This window comes from Alligator mississippiensis, chromosome 1 (genome assembly GCF_030867095.1).
Source record: "Alligator mississippiensis isolate rAllMis1 chromosome 1, rAllMis1, whole genome shotgun sequence".
Taxonomy (NCBI): domain Eukaryota; kingdom Metazoa; phylum Chordata; order Crocodylia; family Alligatoridae; genus Alligator; species Alligator mississippiensis.
Window position 1 is genome coordinate 386,324,474 of NC_081824.1, and position 24,553 is coordinate 386,349,026.

General features: G+C 42.7%; 1 protein-coding gene and 1 long non-coding RNA gene across 9 annotated transcripts in view; one reads left to right on the forward strand and one right to left on the reverse strand.

Moving 5' to 3' along the window:
* LOC109283469 (uncharacterized) overlaps window positions 1-24,553 on the forward strand; it is an 88,321-nt gene that overhangs the window by 37,851 nt on the left and 25,917 nt on the right. The window lies entirely within an intron of this gene.
* Window positions 13,509-24,553, reverse strand: part of SLAIN1 (SLAIN motif family member 1) — a 107,911-nt gene continuing 96,866 nt past the window's right edge. For all 8 annotated transcript variants that reach the window (XM_059729541.1, XM_059729815.1, XM_006276949.4 and 5 more), the window contains 3 exons: window positions 22,385-22,540; window positions 20,924-21,206; window positions 13,509-14,610 (listed from right to left, as the gene is read on the reverse strand). In XM_059729541.1, the coding sequence (XP_059585524.1) occupies window positions 14,535-14,610; window positions 20,924-21,206; window positions 22,385-22,540 (515 nt within the window). In that variant the 3' untranslated portion in view covers window positions 13,509-14,534. The remainder of the gene's footprint in view (window positions 14,611-20,923; window positions 21,207-22,384; window positions 22,541-24,553) is intronic.

Here is a 24,553-nt window from a genome sequence, read left to right on the forward strand (position 1 = left end):
GTGCTGGACATTTTTCCTCCCTAGGTGCAGCTCTTTGCATTTCTCCTTGTTGAATTGTATTCTGTCGTTTTCTGCCCACTTGTCCAACCTGTCCAGGTCTGCTTGCAGCTGTTCCCTGCCCTCCAGCGTGTCCACTTCTCCCCACAGTTTTGTGTCATCCGCAAACTTGGACAGAGTACACTTCACTCCCTCGTCCAAGTTGCTGATGAAGACATTGAAGAGTATCGGTCCAAGGACCGAGCCCTGCAGGACCCCGCTCCCCACACCTTCCAGGTCGAAATCGACCCATCCACCACGACTCTCTGGGTGCGACCCTCTAGCCAATTCGCCACCCACCAGACTGTGTAGTCATCGAAGTCATAGCCTCTTAACTTGTTCACCAGTATGGGGTGGGATACCGTATCAAAGGCCTTCCTGAAGTCTAAGTATATGACATCTACCCCTCCTCCTGTGTCCAGGCGTTTCGTAACCTGTTCATAAAAAGAGACTAGATTAGTCAGGCACGATCTGCCTGCTACGAACCCGTGCTGGTTTCCCCTCAGCATAATTTGTCCTGCCGGGCTCTCGCAAATGTGAGCCTTGATAATTTTTTCAAAGACTTTGCCAAGGATGGAGGTGAGACTGACTGGTCTATAGTTGCCCGGGTCCTCCTTCCTCCCCTTCTTGAAAATGGGGACCACATTGGCCCTTTTCCAGTCCTCCGGGTGCTGTTTGTGTTTTATATTTTGTTAACCCTGTCTTTTGCCAATGATTGTAAGTGTCTAACCTTTCTTGAATCCTGCCCCCTTGGAGCATTGTAGTGTCCACTATATCTCCTGACTTATGCCTGTTATGTTCCCAGTATTGTTCCCTCATTAAAAAGTATATGGTTATATCCCCAGTGGTGGTCTGGCTCTGCTCTATAGGGGGAAAAGAGTCCCTACACCTCCCACAGCGCTTGTGTACCTGCTTTGATCCCTTCAATTGGAGAGGGGGTACCTTTTGGCCAAGGGGCCAATCAAGGGACATGAGGAGTGAGTCTCTGGGACTTGACTGGTGAGGAAAGGGAATCCCAAGTCCTCCAATCATCTTTTGCCCTTTCAAAACCCCTGGGCTAGGTCACTGCCAGCTAGCCCATCACATGTATTTAGTTGCAATATACTTCCACTTTCCTTTTGTTTGATTAATTTTTTTATCCCAAAATTAAGTTTTCCTTTTATTATAATAAAAGCTCCAATTCCCATATTGTTACACTTCTTCAAGGAAACTAAGGTTTGTGTAACGTGACTTTAGTAACATTATAGTACACTCTGTGTTTTAATATTTCTGGAATGAGCACCTCAAATTTAGAATGAACCACATAAAATTAGAAAGCCTTACGAAGAGATTAACAATAAAAAATGATTTTGCTTAAAAGGGAATGTCAACCATTTTTATTAGCCCAGCAATATGCAATTTTGGAAAATAATTGGTATCTTTCAAGTACACTTGGAAGCAAAGTTGTTGTAACTTCTTCTAGGCAGGGTTACACAACAGAATGGTGAAACACCAGGTTGCCTTTATCAATAGCACAACTTCCACTATTGCAGAAAAATGCTTCCAATCCTTCCCAGTATAGATCAATGTTCAGATGCACATTTAAGTTTGAATCTCTTAATTTATTATAGCCTGAAAGTTAAAACCTTGTACTAGTGAAACAATTCAGTGTGGGAACAAGATACCAAGCCCCATAGCTTTAGAACATTTCCATTTCAGAATTGTAATACTATGTTTGAACACAGAACCAGATTTCAGTTCTGGGCTGTTGCTGTAGGCCTCTCTCTAAACTGAATCCAATAGTTCTGATGACAAGGGAAAATCAATAGTATTTTATTTATGTTGGCCAACAACAAACTCAGGGTGAAATGGGTGGGGAAAGTTAAAAACCAGGAACATTATTTATATGTTTTAATTAAGAGCATATGTATGGTAGAGAAACACCAATATTAAATATATAAACATAGGGAATGATCTCTACAAAACAGAAAGAACATAAGGCTGACACTGTAGGATGCTATCCTTTGTCTTGACAGGCCTAAACATTGTCTGAGTATCTTCACTTAGATTTGCTGGTCCTAAAGTTAACTTTTTCTAATTCTCATTTTTAACACACCTTTTTGCACCATGATTGGATCTGATTTTGCAATAAATCATCTCCCTGGTAGCATGGAACTTAAATCACTTCAATTATGTCAGTTGAATACTACCTAGAGATCTGTCCTAGTGGGCCTGATCACTGAATCTGGGCCACTATTATTTAGAATGTACTAATACCCAGAACTTACTAGGTATTCCTCAGCAGAAGAAGACAGAAAAGTTGCTCTGGTGACCTTACTCTGAAGAGAGAAAGACAGGCAAAGCATGCCAGAAAGGAATATTGATTGGTTGGTTAGCTGGCTGGCTGAATGAGTGACTGACTGATTGATTTGCTGCCACTTCCAGCAAAGGCTGAGGGCAGCTTGTAGCAAGATACCGTAAGTAAAATAACAGAACAAAACAAAGCAGAGACCCACTGAACAACATCTTGGCCTAGCTTTGCTTGCTAAATGCCTGCCCGAACAAGAAAAGTCTTACAGCACTTCCAAAAGATGTCCAGGCTCAGGACATCTTCGGACATCCAGAAGGAAGGGAATTCCAGAGGTTAGAAGGAAATGCTGAGAATGACCTCCCAAGTTTTATCAAGTTTTCACCAAGTGGACTTCATGAACTGATGGTACCAGCAGAAGACATGAGGACAATATAGATAATATGACATTCAGACTAAGAAAACATTCAAGAGGAGACTAAGCAGTCACCTTGCTGGGGTCACATGACCCCCCGTTATCTTTTCTGCTTGGTGCAGGGGGCTGGACCCGATGATCTTCCAAGATCCTTTCCGGCCTTACAATCTATGGATCTAAGAATATGAGTGACTATGAGCACCTATCTTCTTAGGTCCATGAACATTAATAGCCCCATTTGCCAAGACATGTTTCCTTTTTTGAAATTCTTTCCATATTCTCTTAAATTTTAGATAGGTTTTTACCATGCTACTGTCAATGCAATTAGCACCATCTACTTCACAATTTTCATCGTTTTTGCAGTTTTTACCTCTTCCTATTCTGAAATCTCATTTTTTTCATGCTGTACAGAAGGTACAAAGAGGAGCAACATGGATGATTAATGGTATGGAGGGGCTTTCACATGAGGAGAGACTAAAGAGGCTAGGCATATTCAGTTTCAAAAACAGATGCCATAGCGGGGAAATGATAAGCGTTTACATAGCTTTATTATTTACCATCTCTCGCAATACAAGAACTAGGGGTCATAAAATAAAACTAATAGATAGTAAGTTTAAAACTAATAAAAGGAAGTTCCTTTCACACAGCATGCAATTAAAGCGTGGAACTAATCGCCACAAGCTGACAGTTTAGTCAGATTCAGAAATGGATAGGACAAATTCTTGGAGGAAAGGCGCATTGGAAAAAAACTGTTGAGCATGGGAGTTAGGGGTGCAGCCTGTAAATCAGAATTTCCTACATCCTAAATACTGGAGGCTGCAAGTGGGAGAGGAACAGTGGAAAAAAACCCTGGTTATACTCACATTGGTTGGTCTAATAAAAGATACCACATCTACCCAAACAATCTTGCCTGTTTATGTCCTTAGACCAACACGACTACAACCAACAACCCTGATCATACTCAGTTCACTCACCCTTTCAGCATCCAGTCTGCCCCATTGAGGCACAGGACATTGGGCAGGATGGACCTATGTTCTGAATCAGTAAATGGCAGTTCTTATGTCCTTATATGTTCTACTAATTTACAATACTTAATATTACTCAATCCCATTGTTCAATAATATTTCCCATTTCTCTAGCTTCTCAGTTAAAAAATAGCTCATCTGCTATTGCTTCCCTGATGAAGAGAGCCAATAACATCCAATTTAATCAAATGATTTCTCTCAAACTTCAGAAACAAACCCCAATTAAGAGATCTCTCTTTACTTTAAAAAACAAACAAAACCCTGCCTCTTTGGATTATATTAAGGGATTGACTATTTTCCTTTATAACAAAAAGCAATAAACATTGCAATGATTGAATTAGCTTGACTTGATTCTGACACATTTGGGGGATAGAATTACATCTTGCTTATAAAGATTAATCTCTTCCTATCTATAGCTTTGTCTTAATTCTGACAGTTAAATTAGGATTCTGGAAGTACTTGCTTCAGGTTAGCTGTCTCAGACTTACAGGCTTCTTTCAACCCTTTAGGGATCATCATTCAGCAGGGCTGGCCCCCTGAAGTCCTCCATTTATTATGGGCTGTTCTGCATTAGAACAGGAAGTGTGAACATTTTCTACTGTTCACTGCCCAAACTCCTCGCAGTGGTTTGTGCAGCCTGGACTAATGCTCATGACAAATAGCCATTTTCACAGACACTCTTCTGCTCCTGCTTGCACTTGGGAGCCTAGAAAAACAACAGAATCCTTTTCTACCCCCAAATTGTGCTCTGCATAGAAGACCAAACTTCATAACATACTCTATGCAGTATGTACTTTCAGAAAGTTGCTTAAGAATGCATTTGAAAAACAAACTGGAAATCAAGAAATACTTGTCAAGAACAAAGTTCCCTTTCTATGCTAATTGTATTCCTAAACATGTTTATACATTTTAGAAAAATAAACCACTAACAGATTTTCCTTCTTACCTACTCTACCATATTCCTAAATAAAACATACCCAGATTCATCTGCCAATTCTGAGATGGCGTAATGCCTTCTGGCTTGCTCTAAAGTTCAATACATTCAGGATGTCATTCACAATAAGGAATTAGGTGGTAAAAAATGTGCAGTCTGGACAAACTATGTACTGCAGAGTAAAAAGGGACAGAGCTTAACTGCACCACAGCAACTGTATAGTAACTACCTGTGTGCAGTCCCTTGCCCCAGTAACTAGAAGCTGAAACCACAGCAACTTACCTCTCTTTTACTGTGGGCTAAGCCATGGCTTGGCTTCTACTTACCATTGGGTAAGAACATGCACATGGGCAGTCACTATGGAGAAACAGATTTTATCTCATGCTCATGCCTTCCATATTGCAGTGCCTAATTTTTAGATGCTTCAACACCTAGTGGAATTCAAAGCCCCAAGTAAGAAGTCCAGGTTCTCTGTACAATGCATTAGAAGAGTAAGATGCCCATGAACAGGATCACAGAAGCCAATGCTGAGCAGGAGGTGCCTAAGCTAGATAGTTCTAGAAAATGGCAGGGTTTAGGGTTGAGTCCTGCTTCTCAGATTGATAAGAATTTAATTGTGCTAAGCAGGGGCAGGCAATTATTTTGGGCAGAGGGCCGCTTACTGAGCTTTGGCAAGCCATCGAGGGCTGCATGACAGGCAGCCCAGGGCAGATCAATATTAATTTGCTAAATTTTTTAGGGGCCCCGCGGGCTGGATAGATGGCCTGCATCTGGCCCCCGGCCTGCATTTTGCCCACCCCTGTGCTAAAGGCTGATGTCTTCCTCTTCCACTTGGAATTCAAAGCCATAGTCCATTTTCTGGAGTTAGGAATCTAAATCAGGTCTCCTGATTCTTTCAGAAATTGAAGATGGGTAAGTACCACTGCTTTTATATACAAATTAGGTTAGAGTACTCACTTTGGATGACAGAGACCCTACTCTGCCTAAGTTGTAGAAGGGTGTCACTGAGCAACAAAGACCAAGACTAAAAATCAGTCTACATCCTGGAGATTATGGCATGCACCTAAGCAACCAGGGTTCCAGTCCTTGCTTTGGTGTATATTTAAGTATTTAATGCAAAATGGAACAGCATCAACAACAGGCACTGAGACTTCCAGCACAGTTTAGAAAATACCATATTTACTCACATACCACACACACATTTCCTTAAAATCAGCCCCCAAAATTGGCCTCATCTACCTAGAATAGCATTCCACTTTGATCCCTGCTCACAGCTGTAGTGACATTTCTATTCAGGCAGCCTAGGGAGTCAGTTGGCTTAATGGCTCATTATTACTCACTCCACAGATGTAAATGACCATCGCTCCTCTATAATGGTCTTAAGGTTGCTCGAGCAAAATTGCCAGAAGGATGTTCGATTAATTGTTTTTTAGCTATTCCTGGCCTCTCCGCACATATTTCATATCCTTTTGAAAACTGGAGATCCACCAATGAGAACCAGCCATCAGCAACAGGCAGGGTTTCAAGCCCTAGAACTTTTGGTTAAGCAGGAAAGGGAGGGTAAGTGAGCTGAAGGCTAGTCTCTGTCCCTTCCCTATGCAGCCATTAGAAAGAACTTCTTCAGAGTAAGGGTTGCCAGAATCTAGAATGAGCTCCCAAGGGAGATGGTGCTCTCCCCTACCTTGGGGGTCTTCAAGAGGAGACTGGACAAGCACCTAGCTGGGGTCGTCTGACCCCCATGCTCTATCCTGCCCAGGTCCCTTCCGACTCTAATATGTAACATCTGGGAATAACTCTGGGAAAAATCTTTTCTTTTTCATTCTGCCTTCTTAAAAACATTGTGCATGTCTTATTTGGGGTATATGGTATGCAAGAAAATACAGTAACTCAGGGGTTAGTTAGGACATTCTCTTCAGAGGTGGGAGAGAGCGAGTCAACCAGGCATTAGAGAAATTTGAACATAGGAGTCCTACATCTCATCTGACAGCTGTAACTACTGGTGTTTTGGGACAAGCAAGGTGCTCTATTACTAACCTCTTCCCTACACTGATGTGTTTTGTGTGGAGCTAAGCATGTTTAGTGTCCTATCAGAATAGGACTGCCAGCTAGATGGCAGGAATGCCCTAGTTTGTGAATCCCACTGAGGTTTAGACGTGAAAGACAACAAGTAGTTTGGTGCTGTCAAAACTATGGTAGCTTTGCATATGACAACTCAAAGAAATTTAGGGCATGCCTAGGTTGCCCTCCTGGTGCCTCCTGAGTGGCTTCACTGTCTCATTTCCAGGTTAGATGCATGTAGGAGTGGGAGAGCAAGCCATTTAAAAAACGCAGGGAACTAACGCAGACCTAGCAGTGGACTCTAAGCACTTTTACGTAGCACCTGAAAGGGTGTTTTGCAAAAGCCAACAGCACCTAGTTTGAGGGCTTGGGCAACAAAATCCTTCATGCAAATCCAATCCTCAAGATTTCTCAGTTCAAAAAGGAATGACCAAGTGCCTATTTCAAGGGCTAAAGATGCCTAACCACCACCAACCTTCCTCCCGTGGGCTGCTGTCTCCATTGTTGTTACGTCAGACAAGGATACATACCACCTCCCAGGGTTCTCTCTGTCAAACCCACTACCATGAATTACACTTAGAACTAACTGATGGCCTGGTCAGATTAGAGGGCAGAGTTTTCTTCCTGCCGTGGCTGCCATCCTTTAAACGATTCACATAAGCCTTACAGGTCTTAGTACATAAACATATTTGCAAGTTCAATTTTAACTTTACTGCAGCATTAACTGCTTCAGTTCAATTCCAACATATTCATTTTGGAAGTAACTAGAAAGTCTTATAGACTGAAATGAAATTTGTACAGAACATTTTTTACCTGTTGTATTGAGCATTCCTCTTGTTAAGCTAGAATTTCCCACCTACATGGATGTAAATCATGCCTGAAATCATATGCAGAAAATTCTTTTTAAAAAGAAAGCAGGTACTTCCCTAAATTGCCAATTGTACATATATATCATTATGAAGATTTATCTGCCCATTGACGATAACAATTTAAATATTCACCAGTATTGATAATAAGGTGCCTCCTCAACTTAAAAGCACTCATGGTTAACATAGGCAGACCTTTATTACTGGGCAAACAGTACAGACATTTGCCATCTCCATACATCTTAATGATAAGGGTATCACTTATTTCATGGACACTCAGCTGTTCCGCAGATTCACTGCAAATGTCAGCTCAGAAATTCATGTTCTCATTAGTTTCAGTGCTATTACGCACTATTGTTTTATATATAGAAGCTATGGGGAACTGTATAATTATTTATTTCTATTGCTGTAGCATCCAGGAGTCCTAACCACGGAGAAGGATTCTATAGGCTAGGTCAGGGGTAGGCAACTTTTTTGGCCAGTGTCAAAAAAACCACACTGTCTACCTTGTAAGGTGCTGGCATGCCAGAAAAACAAAACCGGAGTGGGGGGTACATGGCAGGATGCACTGCATATTAATATACTTAGTAATAATAAATGCTGGGTTTTGTTGTTGTTGTTTTTTTTCTATAGTAAATACCAGGTTTTCTAAAAATTCTAAACCTGGTGACAATAAATAAAACTTCATATACTACCTTTGTTGTTGTGTATTCTTTTCTTTGTTAAGTATGTCGTGATGAGAGAAAAAAAAGAGAGAAAGGAAAAAGAAAAAGAAAGAGAGAACTAGACACACACATGCACACAGAGGACCAGAAACATGGGCACATGCACACACAGAACCACACGCGCACAAACACAGAGAACCAGACACACACATGCAAACACGCATGCAAAACAGACACATACCCACCCAGAACCAGACGCATGCACACAGAACCAGATATACGCACAGATCCAGACACGCACACAGAATCAGACACACACATGGCTGGGCTGCTGGGATGCAGAAGAGTCTGACCCGATGATGCCCTGGGACTGCCGCAGCCCCTGTGCTTCCCTGGAGAGCTGCTCATGGGGTGCAGCACAGCTTGCCGAGGCCCTGGCCTAAAGCCCACCCATCAGCCAGCTGCAGGGGCAGCACTGGAGGGGAGGGGGGGCTATGGCCTCTCCAAAATTCACCTTAGGCCCCCCCATAGCCACCCCTCCCAGAGCAGCTGCTGCCTGCCCACCCTGTGCAGCTGAGCCTGGGTGGGGGGGGTTGTGCCAGGATTAGGCTCAGAGTGGGGCAGGCAGTGGTGGCCTGCGTGATGCTGGAGGAGTGGCTACCAAGGTGGGGGGAAGGGGTCAAGGTGAATTTTGGGGGTGGCCATAGCCCCCCCAAGCACCTCCCCTGTGGGGTCCAAAGCCCCAGCTGGGCTTTGTGCTGGCGGCTGCTGCGTGCACCCCTTGGGTGAATGGTGGTGGAGGGCCCTGAGGCAGCACAACCCCAGGTCCCTCCTCCATCATCTGCTCTGAAGCATGCATGCCGTCACTGCTAGCGCAGAGCTGGTGCTGAGATGGTGACTGCAACATGTGCCTCAGGGAGCATGGCAGGGGAGGGCCTGGGACAGTGCACACATGCATGCCTCCGGGTGAACAGCTGTGGAGAGGCCAGTGCTGCACTGTCCCAGCCCTGCTTCCCCCTTCCCCACCCCCCACACTGTAGCTTCCTGTTACAGCTGCCCAGAACCTGCACCTAAGCTGCCCTGCAGCACTGCCGGCTCTGGGCTACCCCGCAGGGCAGCGCTGGCAGTGCAGAGCAGGAAGCACTGAGCAGCAGCAGTAGGGAGGTTTTTACCCACTCTGAGCAAGTTCCTGGCCAGCTGCTGCCCCTGCCATTGTTTAGCTTGAGCAGGCGCGTCTGGAGCAGGCGTTGGGCAGGCCAGGTTGGGCCTGTGGCCTGGGTCCCCACTGGTACCAGGCTGGGACAAGTGGCGGTGGCAGATGGAAGAAGCTGCCCCTGCCTGGTCTGCCTAGAAAAGCCGCCCAGCTGCAGAGCTGCCCCAGTCCTACTGCGTGCCCAGAGGCCAGCAAGACATGCCATGGGTGGTTGGTGTGGAGCTGGCTTGGGGGCTGGGGCCAGGACTGTGGCACAGGTTCCAGCTGGTCCACTTCTACCAGAGCCAGTCTAGAGTGGGTGCAGGGTGAGCTGGGGCTGCACGCTGGTGGTGGTGGCAGGAATGTGCCCCAGGGCACTTGGGCTCCAGGCTGCTGCAGGAGCGGGGCAAGTGCTGACCAACTCTGAGAAGTGTGTGCAGGGGGCTCCCATGCACACCCCAGCATTCCCACAAACCCCACAACCACATCCTCCTCCACACACAATCACACACCTGGCAAACACCACACTCACCAACACCCTCCACAAACCTGCACTCCTCTGGGGGGGCCCCCATTCAGTGCTGTGCGTGCACACCCCACCACCCCCCACGAACTCCATACCAACACCCACAAACACTCTCCACAAACCCCCCATACCCACCCACACACATCCACACCCCCCCCCCAGCCCCCATATTCACCCATCCATACTCCTCCCTCCCCCCCGGTAATATACAAGAGTAAGACTGTATTTTGTGCTTTTATGCACTTACCTCTATATGCGTGATGCAAACGCACACATATCAGGACAAAAATATTTAAAAAAAATAAGATTAAAATAAGTTATTGTGGATGTTTTGATTTTTAGTATATAATTTGTTTTTTTTTTTCCAGTTCCAACATGGCAACACCCCTTCCCAAATGGAGTACTTCTGGGGAAAGGAGAGGGACTTCCAGTGGCAAAGGTCAGGGGTTAGACAGTGGGACTTCCAATCCCAAGATGGTGACCAGGGGATGGGGCACCTATCAAGGGGTGCAACTAACCTTGCGGCCCTAAACAGCTTGCCAAAATTCGTTAAACAGACATCCAGCTGAAATAATTGCCTGCCCCTGCCCTAGAGGCTATTACGATGGGTCAATGACAGGAACCAACTTTTCAATACTGAATGAGGAAGACTGGGTGGGGCAGGCTATAAAAAGTAGCATCTTTTCAGCATTAAGAATGGATATGAGTAGAGCCAGACTGCATTAAGCAAAGCTACAGAAAAGGATGTGTAGTAATTGATAGGGAAGAGGTTGAGAGCCAGGACAGGAGTTTTACCTCCTTTAATGGAGAGGAAAGGCTGCACTTTAGATGTGTTACTCAAAGAGTCTGCAGGACAAGGATCGACTTTGACTTGGACTCAAGTTTTGGGTCTGAGTAACAGGTAGGGTGGGGAGGTTGTCTCCAGCAATAGTGAAAACAGGTAGCAGGGAAGACTTTTGGAGATTAAGAGCTGTGTTTTAGTCGGGTTAAACTCAAGCTGATGTCTACATATCCACATGGAGATGTGTGAGACAGATCTCAATTTTAGTTGGACAAAGAGAGATAAATTTGAGTCAAGAGATTGATCTGAGAGTTATCACTAGGGATCCTGGTTTTCTCTGATAAAAAAAAATAAAACCCCAACTGTAGGATTAAAAAAGTAACCCAAAATCCACATTTTTCTGTGATTAAAATGAAATGGGGATATATATCTATATACAGTGGTGTTTCATTTTAAATCACAGAAATTGTGGATTTTGGGTTACCTTTTTTAATGCAACAATTGGGGATTTATTTTTGAAATCAGAGAAAACTAGGATCCCTGGTTATCAGCATAGAGAGGATAATTAAATTTGTATTTGTCAATGAGATTACCCACAAAAAGAGTGCAGAGGCAAGGACAGAGACCAGTGGGAGCTCCCTGTACTTACAATAAGCAATAACTGAAGTAATTTGTGAAACACTGATGATTTTTAAACTAGCAGCAACTGTATGGCCTAGCTGTTAGCACTCTACATTGCCCTGGAGGTGATTCTGGCTCAAACAAAATTAACTGTGACAGAGTTGGTTTTGTGTTGCAGATCTCATGCATTTAGCCTGCCGTGAGGAAGTGGGGTGAAGCATGTGTCAAACTTGGACACTCTTCAGAAGCTGGTCAATCAAATCCTAATCTCACAGGAGACTGCCAGCTCACCCAGCTATATGAGCAGCAGCAATATAGAGCAGTTTCTATCAATTGAAAAGGAATATAGATTAGAACAGACCCAAGTATTCCAGCTGCTGAAGCCAGCTGGACACAATACAACTAACGTGAGAGTTGTAAAGTTGGAGGCCCCCTGTGTGAGCAAAGGACACACTGGTTAATTCAAGGACTCTAATAATCTTTGAGCAGTTAGAGTTGAAGAACATATTCCCTATTTTATTTTATTTAAGATGTAATATTTCATTATCCTGGTGATGCTTGTTTCTCCAGGTCTTTAACACATACTGCATTGTACAATCTTGAATCTAAATCATGATCAATTTAACATTTGGTTGTAACCTGTTATCACTGTATGTAAAGGCAGCGAAAAAAAAAGAAAACCAGAAGCATAAAGTACAATGTTTAAACCAAGAACCTTGAGAACAGACAAGGTTTTGCCACTAAATATATTTTCTGAGTACAGACTACCCTCATGTGGACAGAAGCAGTATTGCCATCTGCATGGTTATTATTTCAAATGCATATCTCCATTTTTTAAACTGCAATATTTATTGCATTCCACGCCCACTATTTTAAAGTAAACTTGTTTTTGCCTTACAAAATGGTTTCCATGTACTCACCTTTCTGAAACACCTACCTAGAAATCTTAAGTTTCCGTTTCATTTTCCTTTCTTGATTACTTTTAATATAGGTTATTATTTGAGCAAGATACCTTTAGAATTCCCCAACTTGGAAGACTGAAAAGTTAAAACTGAATTTCATACCCATGATCAATTTGGTCATGGGATGTGCAGATATCATTTTCACCAATTTAGAAATCACTTCTCATTTGGAAAGTTTATCTCAAAACTATCTTTTTCTACCCATTAATTCTACCACTGTATCCCTTTTCTAAAGAAAACTAAAGATCCAGGAGCACAATTCTTGAAACAACTACAAAAGTAAAGAATCACACAAAATATAGGACTATGTCTCGTGTTATGGGAACTATAATAGCTAGACTTGGCTGCTCTGCTTTAAGAACATTTTATCTTCACCAATCTGTCTTCTAAGCAAAATTTGACTACATAAAATTAAAGTGTATACTGTCATTTCATATTTGCTTCTTAGGGGCTATGGGGGGGGGGACTGCACCCACCCCAAAATCTGCTACAGCCCCCCCCAGCCCTCCCTCCCAGTGCCGCTGCCGCCCATCCCAAGGGCACCCCAGGCCAGCCCCCAGCTGGGAAGAGCCCAGCACAGCCCCAGCCTGCAGTAGCAGCCTGCCCTCACCCTGCACGCAGATCTGGGGGCACATGCTCCTGCCCCCCCATGCCCTCCTGGGAGGTATGCAGTAGCAGGAGATGCCCCCCCAGACCCCCAAGATGAGTCATGGCTCTGTCTCGTGTCTTGCCCCGCCCAGGCTGCTCAGCAGCTGTCCCTGCCACAGCCCCACTTCCTCCCTCACTGAGGAGACCTCCATCTGACCCCCCCCACGCCCCTTCTCCCCCCGTACCCTTTCCCCCACAACAGACCAGCCTGCTAGCCACACTGTGCTCCTGGCTGTCTGTGCGCTGCACTGCAGCTGCACACAGGCACACAGCATTTATTGGCCACATCAGACAAAAAAAAATTGTCGATGGTTTCAATTTTTCTCATATCAGTACCGATCTGATATGGGACCAGTGTTATCAGTGCACCTCTATATTGCATCTACTTGCAAAAAGTTGGTGTTCAAAAGGCTACGCAGTAAAATGATCAGTAGTTAAAGTAATTATATACATAGACAACACTTACATTGCCCACTCAAACACAGCACGATATTGCCGAAATAGATTCTTTATTTCTGAAACATTCCAAAACAGCAGTATACACAGTTGTAATCAAATATTAAATCATATGCCATTATAAGAAAGCATCGATTAGTGCAATTGGATTTTGTAAAAGGTCTATCAAAAAGATTTATTCACATTAAAACTCATTCATTTTCCATAAGCAACTGTTAATAAAATGTTACAATTTTTTTCTTTGTAGTAAAGTACTGAAAGTCAACTGTAGTTTAGAGATCATTATTATATCTTAAGTGCAATGTGATTTACGCTGCCATCATAAATACAAAACACTATGATAATAAATTAACATTTGAACAAACAATGAAAGACACTGACGAAATCATTATGACTGCCAACCGTATGGCAGTTTCCAGTGAATGCTACTTGTTTGTGCTTCCGCAACATAAAATACTGATTTCATATTGCCCATGAATGTATTTTTGTAGGATATGTTCCTAGTGCTAAAAAATAGTACATTACCACAAAAATATTATTTATGGCACACAGAAATATTAAATCCTCTCTCTGTGGTTCAAGCAAGTGTAAAAGAAATTAAGTGCAAAAAATAAAGTTCTTGGGTGGGCCAGGAAATCAAGTAAATAAATATACGTCCCTAAATCTGGAAAAAAAAAGCATAATGCCTTTATAGAAGTACACTTGAACAAACTGTCTCAAAATTTCAATATGGCAAAGCTGTTTGAAATAGTGGTTCTTAGTTCACTCAAAGGAAGTATTTCTGGTATTTTGCACATACATAAAAATACTAAAGTTCTAAATGATAAATACTGCAACTGTTAGTTTGATAACACTGCAGTTTTCCAGGCAAATGACTAAGTGCAATATTTAGTATTTAATGTGTTCATTTTTTAAATGACACTGCATTATGGATATTCTTAGATATTAAAACCTCAGGGGAAATAATACTGTGTGACCCTCCCCTCTTTTAACAGAGTTACCCAGCCAGCTGGGTAATCAAATCTGCATCATTTATTTTCTGTTGTTCAGGAGTATTCAACATCAGTAGCAGCCATCTCTCCAACTCCCGTCTCGTAGAGTACTAAGTGAAGAAAGTGGCTTTGGAGGCTGAAGAAAACTGTTAAAAAAAAGGCCACATTTTAGGAGAGAGAATAATAAGACATGTTATCCATTACTTGTGTATAATTTGGCCCCAGGGCTATTCTTAACTACACAGTCTACCAGGGTATATTTGAAGCTCCAGACTAATTAGCAGGGATCCTGGTTTTCTCTTATTAAAAAAAGTATCCCCAATTTTTGGTTTGAAAAAAGTAACCTGAAATCCACATTCTTCCATGATTAAAATGAAACCCCACTAACACATATACATATACTGGTATTTCATGTTAATTGCAGAAAAATGTGGATTTTGGGATACTTTTTAAAACAAAAATTGGGGGGGTTGGTTTTTTTTGTTTGTTTGTTTTATTTTGTTTTTAAATCAGAGAAAACCAGGATCCCTGCTAATTACATAGGATTGTAGGACAGTAGAACTAGAAGGAACCTCATGAGGTCATTTAGTCCAGCCCCTTGCTCAAACCACATGGCTGGCTAAAAATCTGGGATAAGTATCCCAATTTTACTTAGTCAATGGATGTTTTCACATTCATTTCCATAAGGCCAAGATGTTCCCCCTAAACTTTGTATTCCTTGTTTAGGATAGATACATGTTACAGTCAATACTTATGGGACACAACACACAATGTACAACTGAACCCCCCCCCCCGTTAAACCTTTTCCTCCCCATCCCCTTCAAACTTTCTTTTCCTACCACTGTTTTCCAATCAGTCTCACTCCATCCTTTAAAAGAAAACTGCTTGCTTTTTTTTATTTTTTCCTCTTCTCTCCACCTCCCCCCCTTTCCAGCCCTGGGTTCTTTGCTCCTCACACAGCACCAGCAACGAAGTTTCTGCAGGCCAAATTAAGCCCTCTGGGAGACCCGAGCAATTCCACCACTTGCAATGAGTTTGCACAGGTGGGATAAGTTGAGAACTTGAAGCAAACACTTCTGCTGATGATGCAGTAGATCAAACAGAAGAGCCCTCCCTCTCACATAGCTAGTTGGCTCTGCATGGCTAAACCAAAGTATTTTTGTCACTGAGGACAGCAGATATGACCAAATACAAAACAGACAGCAGAAATCCAATTCCAATTAAAAAAAGAGAGATTCCCCCAAACTGTTAGGCCCAGCATGCACTTGAAAAAAATCAGTACATTATAAAAAAAAAGTGCCTGGATTTTTTTTCTGCCAAGGGCAGAATAAAACAGTATTCAGGGGATAGAAAGCATTACTGAAACTGGCCTGTTACAAAAACTGAAAAAAAAACAAAACCCATCAGTACCACAACGTAGAAGTCAGATTAACAACAGGCATTCATTATTAACTCATTAGCAATTAAGTATCCTCCCCTCCCCCCATACCTCAATGTACTACTGAGGACAGCTGTTCCAAACAGGATTAAAAGAAAACCTGCCTGGCATAACTAGTTAGGTGCAGTACTCAATGTGGATCCTTCTGCCACTTTAGCAATTTCAAAAAGACCACACAAATTTTACATCAACGTAAGTTTGCTGAAAATAAAAAGGAGGAAATGGGGTTGGGAAACAGAGTCCATTAGAGATGAAAGGTATTGAATGTGGTGCTATAAAATGTGCCAAGGGAACTGAACCATTAAGGGCATTTTCACATGTGCTTTGAGACACGGCACCGGGCACTTTAATTAGTGAGCTGTGCTAATTAAAAGCGCCCTCACGTCACGTGCATCAGCTTCCCCATGCTGAATAAATGATTGCAAGGCACTCTGCACTAAAGCTCATCAAACATGTTTTACTTCAGTGCCCCACCACCATTTTTTCAGCACAGCGATGCTGATACACGTGATGCAGAAGGCTGCCAGAGCACATCAATTACTGTGCTCCAGAAGACTTAATTACAGGCAGTCCTCAGACTTACGACAGAATTGGTTCCTGAAAACCGCATCTTATGTCGAAATGTCATAACTCAGAACCAATTTTCCCATAGGAACAAAGTTATAAATGGGTGATTGGTTCCTTTATGACGCTTGATACAGCGGCATCCAGCTGTTAAGTCTGTTGTGGTGGAAGGGGAGGGGGGAAAGAAGAGGTGTGGGTGGGGTCAGATCAATGCCCCTGCAGTGAAGGAGGGATTGGGGCTGAGAATGGAACAGGGGCAGGAGCTGGGCAAGCAGCCAGGGTGGAGGGGCATGGGACAAAGCCACAGCTCATCTGGGGGGCACGGGGAGGGGGTGGTAGCTCCTGCCGCTACGTGCCACTCATCCAGAGGCAGCACAGCGCCTCCGTCCTGTGCCCCCCCTGCCCCACCCCAACTGAGCAAGCAGCGGCAGGGCATAGCCCCCGCTCCCAGCGCCGCACCTGCTCAGAGCACAGCACAACACAGTACATCCCCAGCCCCAGCCCCGCCTACCCCATGCAGATCTGGGGGCACCCCCCATGCCCTCCCAGACGAGGGGTGGGAACAGTGACAGGAGCTGCCGGATGAACAGTTCCTGGACCAGAAGCAAACAGTGGCAGGAGCCACACACCCCTTCCCCACGCCCCCAGATGAGCTGCACCTTTGTCCTGCACACCGCCCCGCCCTGCCCACCCAGTTGGGCAGCGCTTGCCTCAGCCCCAATGCCTCCTTTGCTGCAGGGGTGTTGATCTGCCTACCCCACACCCCTTCATTCCCCCTCCCCTTCCACTTACCAGTTGGATGCAGCTCTATCGAGCATTGTAAAGTTGAAATACGCATCAGAACCTCGAAGCATGATGTCAATTTATAAAGGCTGTAAGTGTAGTTCATCATAAATCAAGAAGTCATAAGTCAAGGACTGCCTGTAATTGAATCTGCTCTGATACACTTCCAGCGCGTTGGAGCAGGCTCCCCGCATGTCTGTACGAACAGGCCAAAGCCACAACCTACTCCAACGCCATGCTACTACATTTAATCAAACCATCCCATCAAGCCCTCATTCTCTTACTTCACTGCCCCTCTCTAGCTGTAACTACTGTTGCTGCCACTGCTTCTGCTCTCTACCACTAGAGTAGTTGGCCTTTTTTGCAACAAAAGTACACTGTGATCATATTTAGTTTATGGTCACCAACTCCCAGGTCCTTCTTCTCTGCAATACTACAGCCCTAGCCAGTCATTCCCTGGTCTGTATTGGTGCATGCAATTATTCCATCTCAAGTGCAGGACTGCATTGTTCAACCTCCACCCTCTTCATGGCTCCCCTCACACAATAACTGTCAGCCCCTTCCAGCCCCTGTGGTGGATCATTCGGACAGAAACAGGAATGTCCCCTTATGCACAGTGTCATCTACAACCCTTCCCGGCAGCTCAAGAGGTCCCATCACAATTTGGAGTATAAATTATGTGAGTTGGTCTTTAAGTAGAGGTTGGTGCTTAGATAGGAGAGACATAAATAACTCCTCTCATTGATGGAACTCAATGTGGAACTACTAAAGTGTAAAGTTTAGCAACACCACCTCAGTGAACCTATCAATGTCATGAAGAAAGGATGCAGAACTCTTAAAATGGCACTTTTCTTAATGAAACTAATCATTTAATCAGAGTTCTCTCAAAGGAAAAAAAAAAATCACTGCAGGAACTACCAGCCTGCCAGCAACTCAATTAAGAGCATTTACAGTTTTTATAGGCAAGGAAGAACTAATTGGCCTTTCCTCTAAAACGATTCTGAACAAAAAGCTTACTCACTGTGAGGAGCAAAGCAGGCTAACCAGCTTCTTCTCTCCCTGAGGGGCTGATACAGAAAGAGCAGTTTAGCCAATAGCCAAGGATACCAAAGAGTAAGGAGACCACAGAAGGGGGAGGGAGAGACCATCACATCTTCCCCCGGGGGCCTGACATACAATACATTTTAACAAATGTAGTTTTCATATATTTCCATTATGTTTCACAAAATGAAACACAGCCTCAAGAATACTGTGTAGACAGGCCAGGGGCCTGTGCTGAAAAGGCCAAAATTCCTGGATGGATAAAGACCTTAGGTGAGATACTTAGCTAGCTGAGGTGCGGATACTTTGGTATTTAACAGCCCGGCCTAACAGATGCTGATGAAGACACCTGAGATAACAAAATGCCTTCTACTCTAACAGCTGCAAAGACACAGCATGCTTTGAATATAAATTTCATTTGGAACGTTTGCATTGCAAACATTTGCCAGGCTTGGCAAATGAAATGCCATATTGGCATAATAAAAATTGGTCAGTTCCTATGTTTAAGCTAGCTGGAGTTAAAGGAATGTGTTTTACTTTTCAGTCCCTTGGTGAAAAGACAGCTCAAGAATCTGGTGGTCAGAAAACCTGTTCCTTAAAAGTTATCACAGTAACAATCACCAAGCTTTGAATATCTGCCTGTAGTGACTGGATTTTGTCCAAGATAATCCCTGAAGAAAAGAAAGCAGCTTTTATTATCTACATTAAAATAAAATTAAAAAAAAAAAAAAAATCAGAGAACTTGAAAAGCTCCAGGCTGAACTCCAATCTGTCTGTGTGTTTGAGTCTCATAAACTTGTCATTCAAACACTACTTGGAATCCTTCTATCTTTAGCAATCATTAGTCTGGCTCTAGGGCAGCACCTGATATTACAGTACATCTGAAGGGGACAGGATATCAGCCAAGGTCTTCTGCTCTGTGGTTCATAACCTGTAACACTCCACATGGCCTGGGAACTGCCTATGTGACAGCCTGTCATTACTGCCTGTCATTACTGCAGGCTGAGATGCTTCACCTGCAAGCCACTTGCTATTAAAAGCAATTAACAGCATTTTCTGCTCACACTTTTGATTCACATTTATCTCATGACGCTGACTTTCTGGATGAACTACAAAAGTAATTTATTTAACAAGATTTTGGACGTACTTGAGAACATTAAGGTTATGTCTTCAAGTAGGTAGGAAAGTAAAACAAGCTTGTTTGTTTTATTACAGACTGTTTTAGATTCATTCCCTTCTATACACATTTATTCTTGCTACATGGTTATCTTTATGTGACGTAAATTCAAATATGAAACTTGTTAGCTTACTAGGGTTTATCTGAAATTAACAGAACGAAATTCAACAGGAAAAGTGCAGTCTTGCATTTGGGATGGAGCATCAGATACACAAATACAAACTGGAGATGGAATGGCTAGGATGAAGTACTGCACAAAAGGACCTAGGGGTCACAGTGGTCCATAAGCTGAATAAGCACCAACTGTGTCCTCTTGTTGCACAAAAGGTCCATAGCAGACTGGGCTGTATTAATAGGAACATTACCTGCAAGTTAAGGGAAGTGATTCTCCTGCTCTACTTGGCATTGGTAAGGCCTCACTTAAGAGTATTGTGTCCACAAAAGTACCTCTCACTTCAAGAAAAATGTAGACAAACTAGATAGGGTCCAGGGGAGAGTAACAAAAATGAGTAGAAGACTGGGAAACATGACTCACAAGGACAGGCTGAAAGAACCAGGATTATTTAATTTGGAGAAGAGAAGACAAAGGGTGGATTTGACAGCAATCTTCAAATTGCCTGAAGGGTGGTTTATCCAGACGATGGAGATAGACTGGGGGTGGGCAATTATTTGGGCTGGATGGCCACTTAAGGAGTTTTGGTGTACTGTTGTGGCCTGGGGAGGAGGGGCAGGGTAGGGGAGCAGGAGAGGTGCTGACCCAGCATGACCACTGCACCGCACCTACCTCATGCCCGGGGACGGTGGGACTGGCCGCACATGCCATGGGCTAAGCTGCCCCCTGTACCTGGCCTGGACAGGGCTGAGGGCCCTACTGTGAGCCACACAGAATTCCTTGGCAGGCCAGATCTGGTCCACGGGCCGTATGTTGCATACTCCCGAGACAGACTATTCTCTACTGCAGCAGTGGACAGGACAAGGAACAACGGTCTTAAATTGCAACAATAGAAATTTAGGCTGGATATTAGGAAGAACTCTATCACTATCAGGGTACTTTAGTATTGGAACAGGCTAATCACAGAGGTTACAGAATTGCCTTTGTTGTGTGTTTGTAAGAGCAGATTAGAATGACACTGCACTGGGTAGTTTAGTCTGGGACAATTCTGCCTTAAGCAGGGGTTAGACTAAATGCTCTCATGAGGTCCCTTTCAATCCTACTATTCCATAAGTTTATGAATAGGCCCTTTTTCATTGTCTGCCCTTTTTCATTGTCTGAAGAAAAGCAGAAATTTACATGCATTGAATGGAGGAAAGGACTGGACTCAGAATCAGCATTTTCTGCAAATGTTTCTGTTCAAAAGTCTGAGTTCACATTTTTCTAAAAAAAACATTATCAAAGCCAAGATTTTCCAAATGTAACAGAGGAGCACTTAACTCCTCAATGCAAAGCATCTCTTACCTTCGAACGGGCTGTGAAATTTTACTCCTGGGTATGCTACTGCCACTTATGGCCAATGGTGGTCTTGGAAGAGCACTGCGTCCAACAATCCCTGCATTGGCAATCTTGTTTGGCATTGGGATTCCAGTGTTAGAATGCAACTGCAAGCTATTGGACACAGGAATATTACTGCTGCCTTGCACAGTTGGGCTTACATACGCTGTAGCTTTCAGAGGCTGTCTGACAGACACTGGAAAATGTCCCACACTATGAACTCTATGCTGCAGTTGTCCTGGAGATGGAACTGCAAAGAGGGGAAGAGAAAAGAATTAAAACAGCATATTATGTTATAACATCAATCATATATCAACAAATACTATATTTCTATGCAACCTGAAACAGTGATCAATGCACAAATTTGACCTTTTACTTCAATCAAGCCAACTGTAAATGAATTTAAAAATTAGATTTACAGATATACAAAATGTGTGAGAAAGTCCGGCTGAAGTACATATTTAAGAACTCAAATACATATTTGTACGTATTTAAGAACTCAAAACTTCAAAAGTTTCTTGAATTTAACAACACAATCCAGGTATGTTTGTCATTTCATATCAGTGCTGCAGTATCCAAAAGCTTTATATAGAGATTTATTACATGACTCTGCCCTCTAGTGCACATCACCTATGTTTTACTGTCCACAGGACAGAAGCTAAGTACCAAAATGCCTCAAGTACTTGAGCCATGTAGTTCACAGCAGCTGAAATCATTTGAAACCTTCAAAAAAGAAAGTGATAAATCTACCCTTCAATCACCATAAATAAATGTGCACTGAAACAGGGACTTGACTGGGACCCAGGCTCCCTGCCTTCCAGATAAATGCCCCGCCCTGGTCACCAAGCTAGAGAGCTATTCTGGTTCTCTTGCTCAGTAGCTAATTAATTCATCCTTAATGATGCTCTTTTCTTCCCTTGGGACAAAGTGGTACAGATTCCAAGGGAGAGACTGACAGTGAGTGTATGCTTTAAGACAACATTTATCCAATGTTCTATGTCAGTAGTGCTGCATAAATGATCATTATAGTCCATGTTACATTTTCAGTTGTAGTGTTGAAGTTGAAAAGGTACAACCAAAATAGTATAGTACATTATGTCATGTAGTTACTTTACTGATGCATCCTTCAGGAAAAAAACCTAACATGAGTAATGGATTTTTTTTTTTTTAACTTCCATGTTGGATGTATGGGGACGAAACAAAGCATGATGGAGTTTTCATTACTAAGAAACATAATTGGACGTAATTTTTTTTCAAAAGCAAGAACTTGGAAACTTCTTAGATGGTTAAATGGGCAGCAACAAAAGTGGTTAAGGCCTTCTAACAATTTTTCCTCAAGTAAGTAACAAGATTCACAATTGTGTGTAAATATTTCACAATACTGTAGGGGCTTTCAGCACAACAACAGAGTAAAAGACGCATACTTACTACAAGATTGCATTCTTGAAATCCCATTACCACCTCCATGTAGATTGGAATCGAAGCTCTGACTATTCCTCACAGTGACTGGAGAGCTTGCATTGCTATTAATGGTAGGAGTACTTGGCATCCGAGCTAGGTTAGGCATGCTTCTTCGGAGTTTATCTGAAGCAAAAAAAAACCAAATCCACAATGAGCACACTCATGCCAGTATTTCTATCAAACACTACAACCAGCTACTGACTTTTGTAGACAGGGAAAATTAAAGCCGAATTGTTTCAACAACAAGGAAGATGTTTTCCCCTATGGGGCAAAATAGGAATTGCATATGGACTAGTGTGTTAACTTTTCTGACTAACACTGTAACATAAATAATTTACCTATTATTCCAAATCAGCAACTTGGATGGGTCCAAGTTTGCCTGTTGTTTATACAATAAAAGCTGTGTTAACCAGCATTTTAGTAACCAGCCCACACTACTAACCAGAATTTCCGGCCAGCTGGACGTGGGGAGCGTATAGCTCACACGCCACTGCCACCTACCACCCTGCACTGCTGCCACTCTGCCTGCAGCCACCGCCATAACCCCTGCTCCATGTGCGGCTGCTGCCACCCCCACCCCACGAGTGGCTGCCACCACCTGCCAATACAGAGCTCTTTGTATATGGATTCTAGGTGCCTAAACCTGGCCAAATGAATAACTTAAATTTTAGTTGTACTAGCAGAAGTAAAAGCCATAAAAAAGAAGAAAAAAACCCCAAAGCCAATAAAGCATATATGAGCAGGGATCCTGATTTTCTCCGATTTAAAAAAAATCCCTAATTTTCAGTTTAAAAAAAGTAACCCCAAATCCACATTTTTCTGTGATATCTATATATATATATATATATGTATATTTTACATATATAGGGGTGTTTCATTTTAATCACAGAAAAATGTGGATTTAGGGGTTTGTTTGTTTTTTTAACTGAAAATTGGGGATTTTAAATCAGAGAAAACCAGGATCCCTGTTTATGAGGAAGCCAAAGTCCTGAATCATGAGATCGCTAAGTACTTTCCAGCAAGACAACTACTTCTCTACCACAACAATGGAATTATGAACACTTGAATCCACATATAGGCAAACAAAGTTCTTTGGGTAAGTCTGCTATCTTTTATTAGACGAATTCAAATAATTGGAAACATTCTTCTTTGCAAGCTTTCAGGTATAAATACACTTTGTCAGGCTGAGGAAACATCTGCAGTTGGTGTGTGCTCTCCCTGCAACCACATATCACACACACTGATGGTGGCTCCAAGAATTTCCTAACATACTGGTATACCCTATAATTGTATTAGTCTTTTCCAAAGTCATATACTAACAGCAAGGTCAGAGTCATCCTACAGTCAATCAATATACCCAGGTCTCTCTCTTCCTCAGTTGTCTTCCAGTCTAGGAGTCCCATCTTCTATTCAAAGTCCTTTCCACTGATTCCTAGATGCCCAACATTGCACTTCCTATTGTTAAACTTCCTACGATTTCTAATGTGCCATTCTACAAGAATATCTAAAACTTCCTGAAAAATAATTCAGCAAAATTTTCTACCTCAGCAGTATCCCCCAGTTCAGTATCACCTACAAATGTTGTGAGGGCACATCTACTTCCAGTACTAAGGCGGCTGATTAAAAATGTTAAATGTCCCAAGACAGATACCCAAGGAACAAAACTGGTAACTGCTTCCCAGTCCGATATCTCACCTTTCAAAGTAACCCCAGTTTCTAATACAATCTACTGATCTCTCTTTAAGCCAATGCTTTATGCACCTCAAGATTATATTGATCCCCATGCTCTCCAGTAATTTACTATAAGGCATGGTACAAAAAGCTGTGTTCATACCTAGGTAAATTAAGTTTGCTTTATTGCTCGTAGCTAAGAAGGCAGTTATCTTTTCAAAGAAGCATATTAAATTAGTCAGACATGACCTTCCTTGGAAAAAAATTGCGCTCTTCTATTTACTTCCATATTTTTTATTATTCTTTCCTTCAGTATTTGTTCTATAACCTTACATACTACTGAAGTCAAGCTAGCAGGCCCATAATGGCCTGTCAAATTATCCCTCTTCTTTGAATGCAGGCATTACATCTGTTATTTTCTATTTACAGGGTACTATCCACAAATCGACAGATGCACTAAAGATC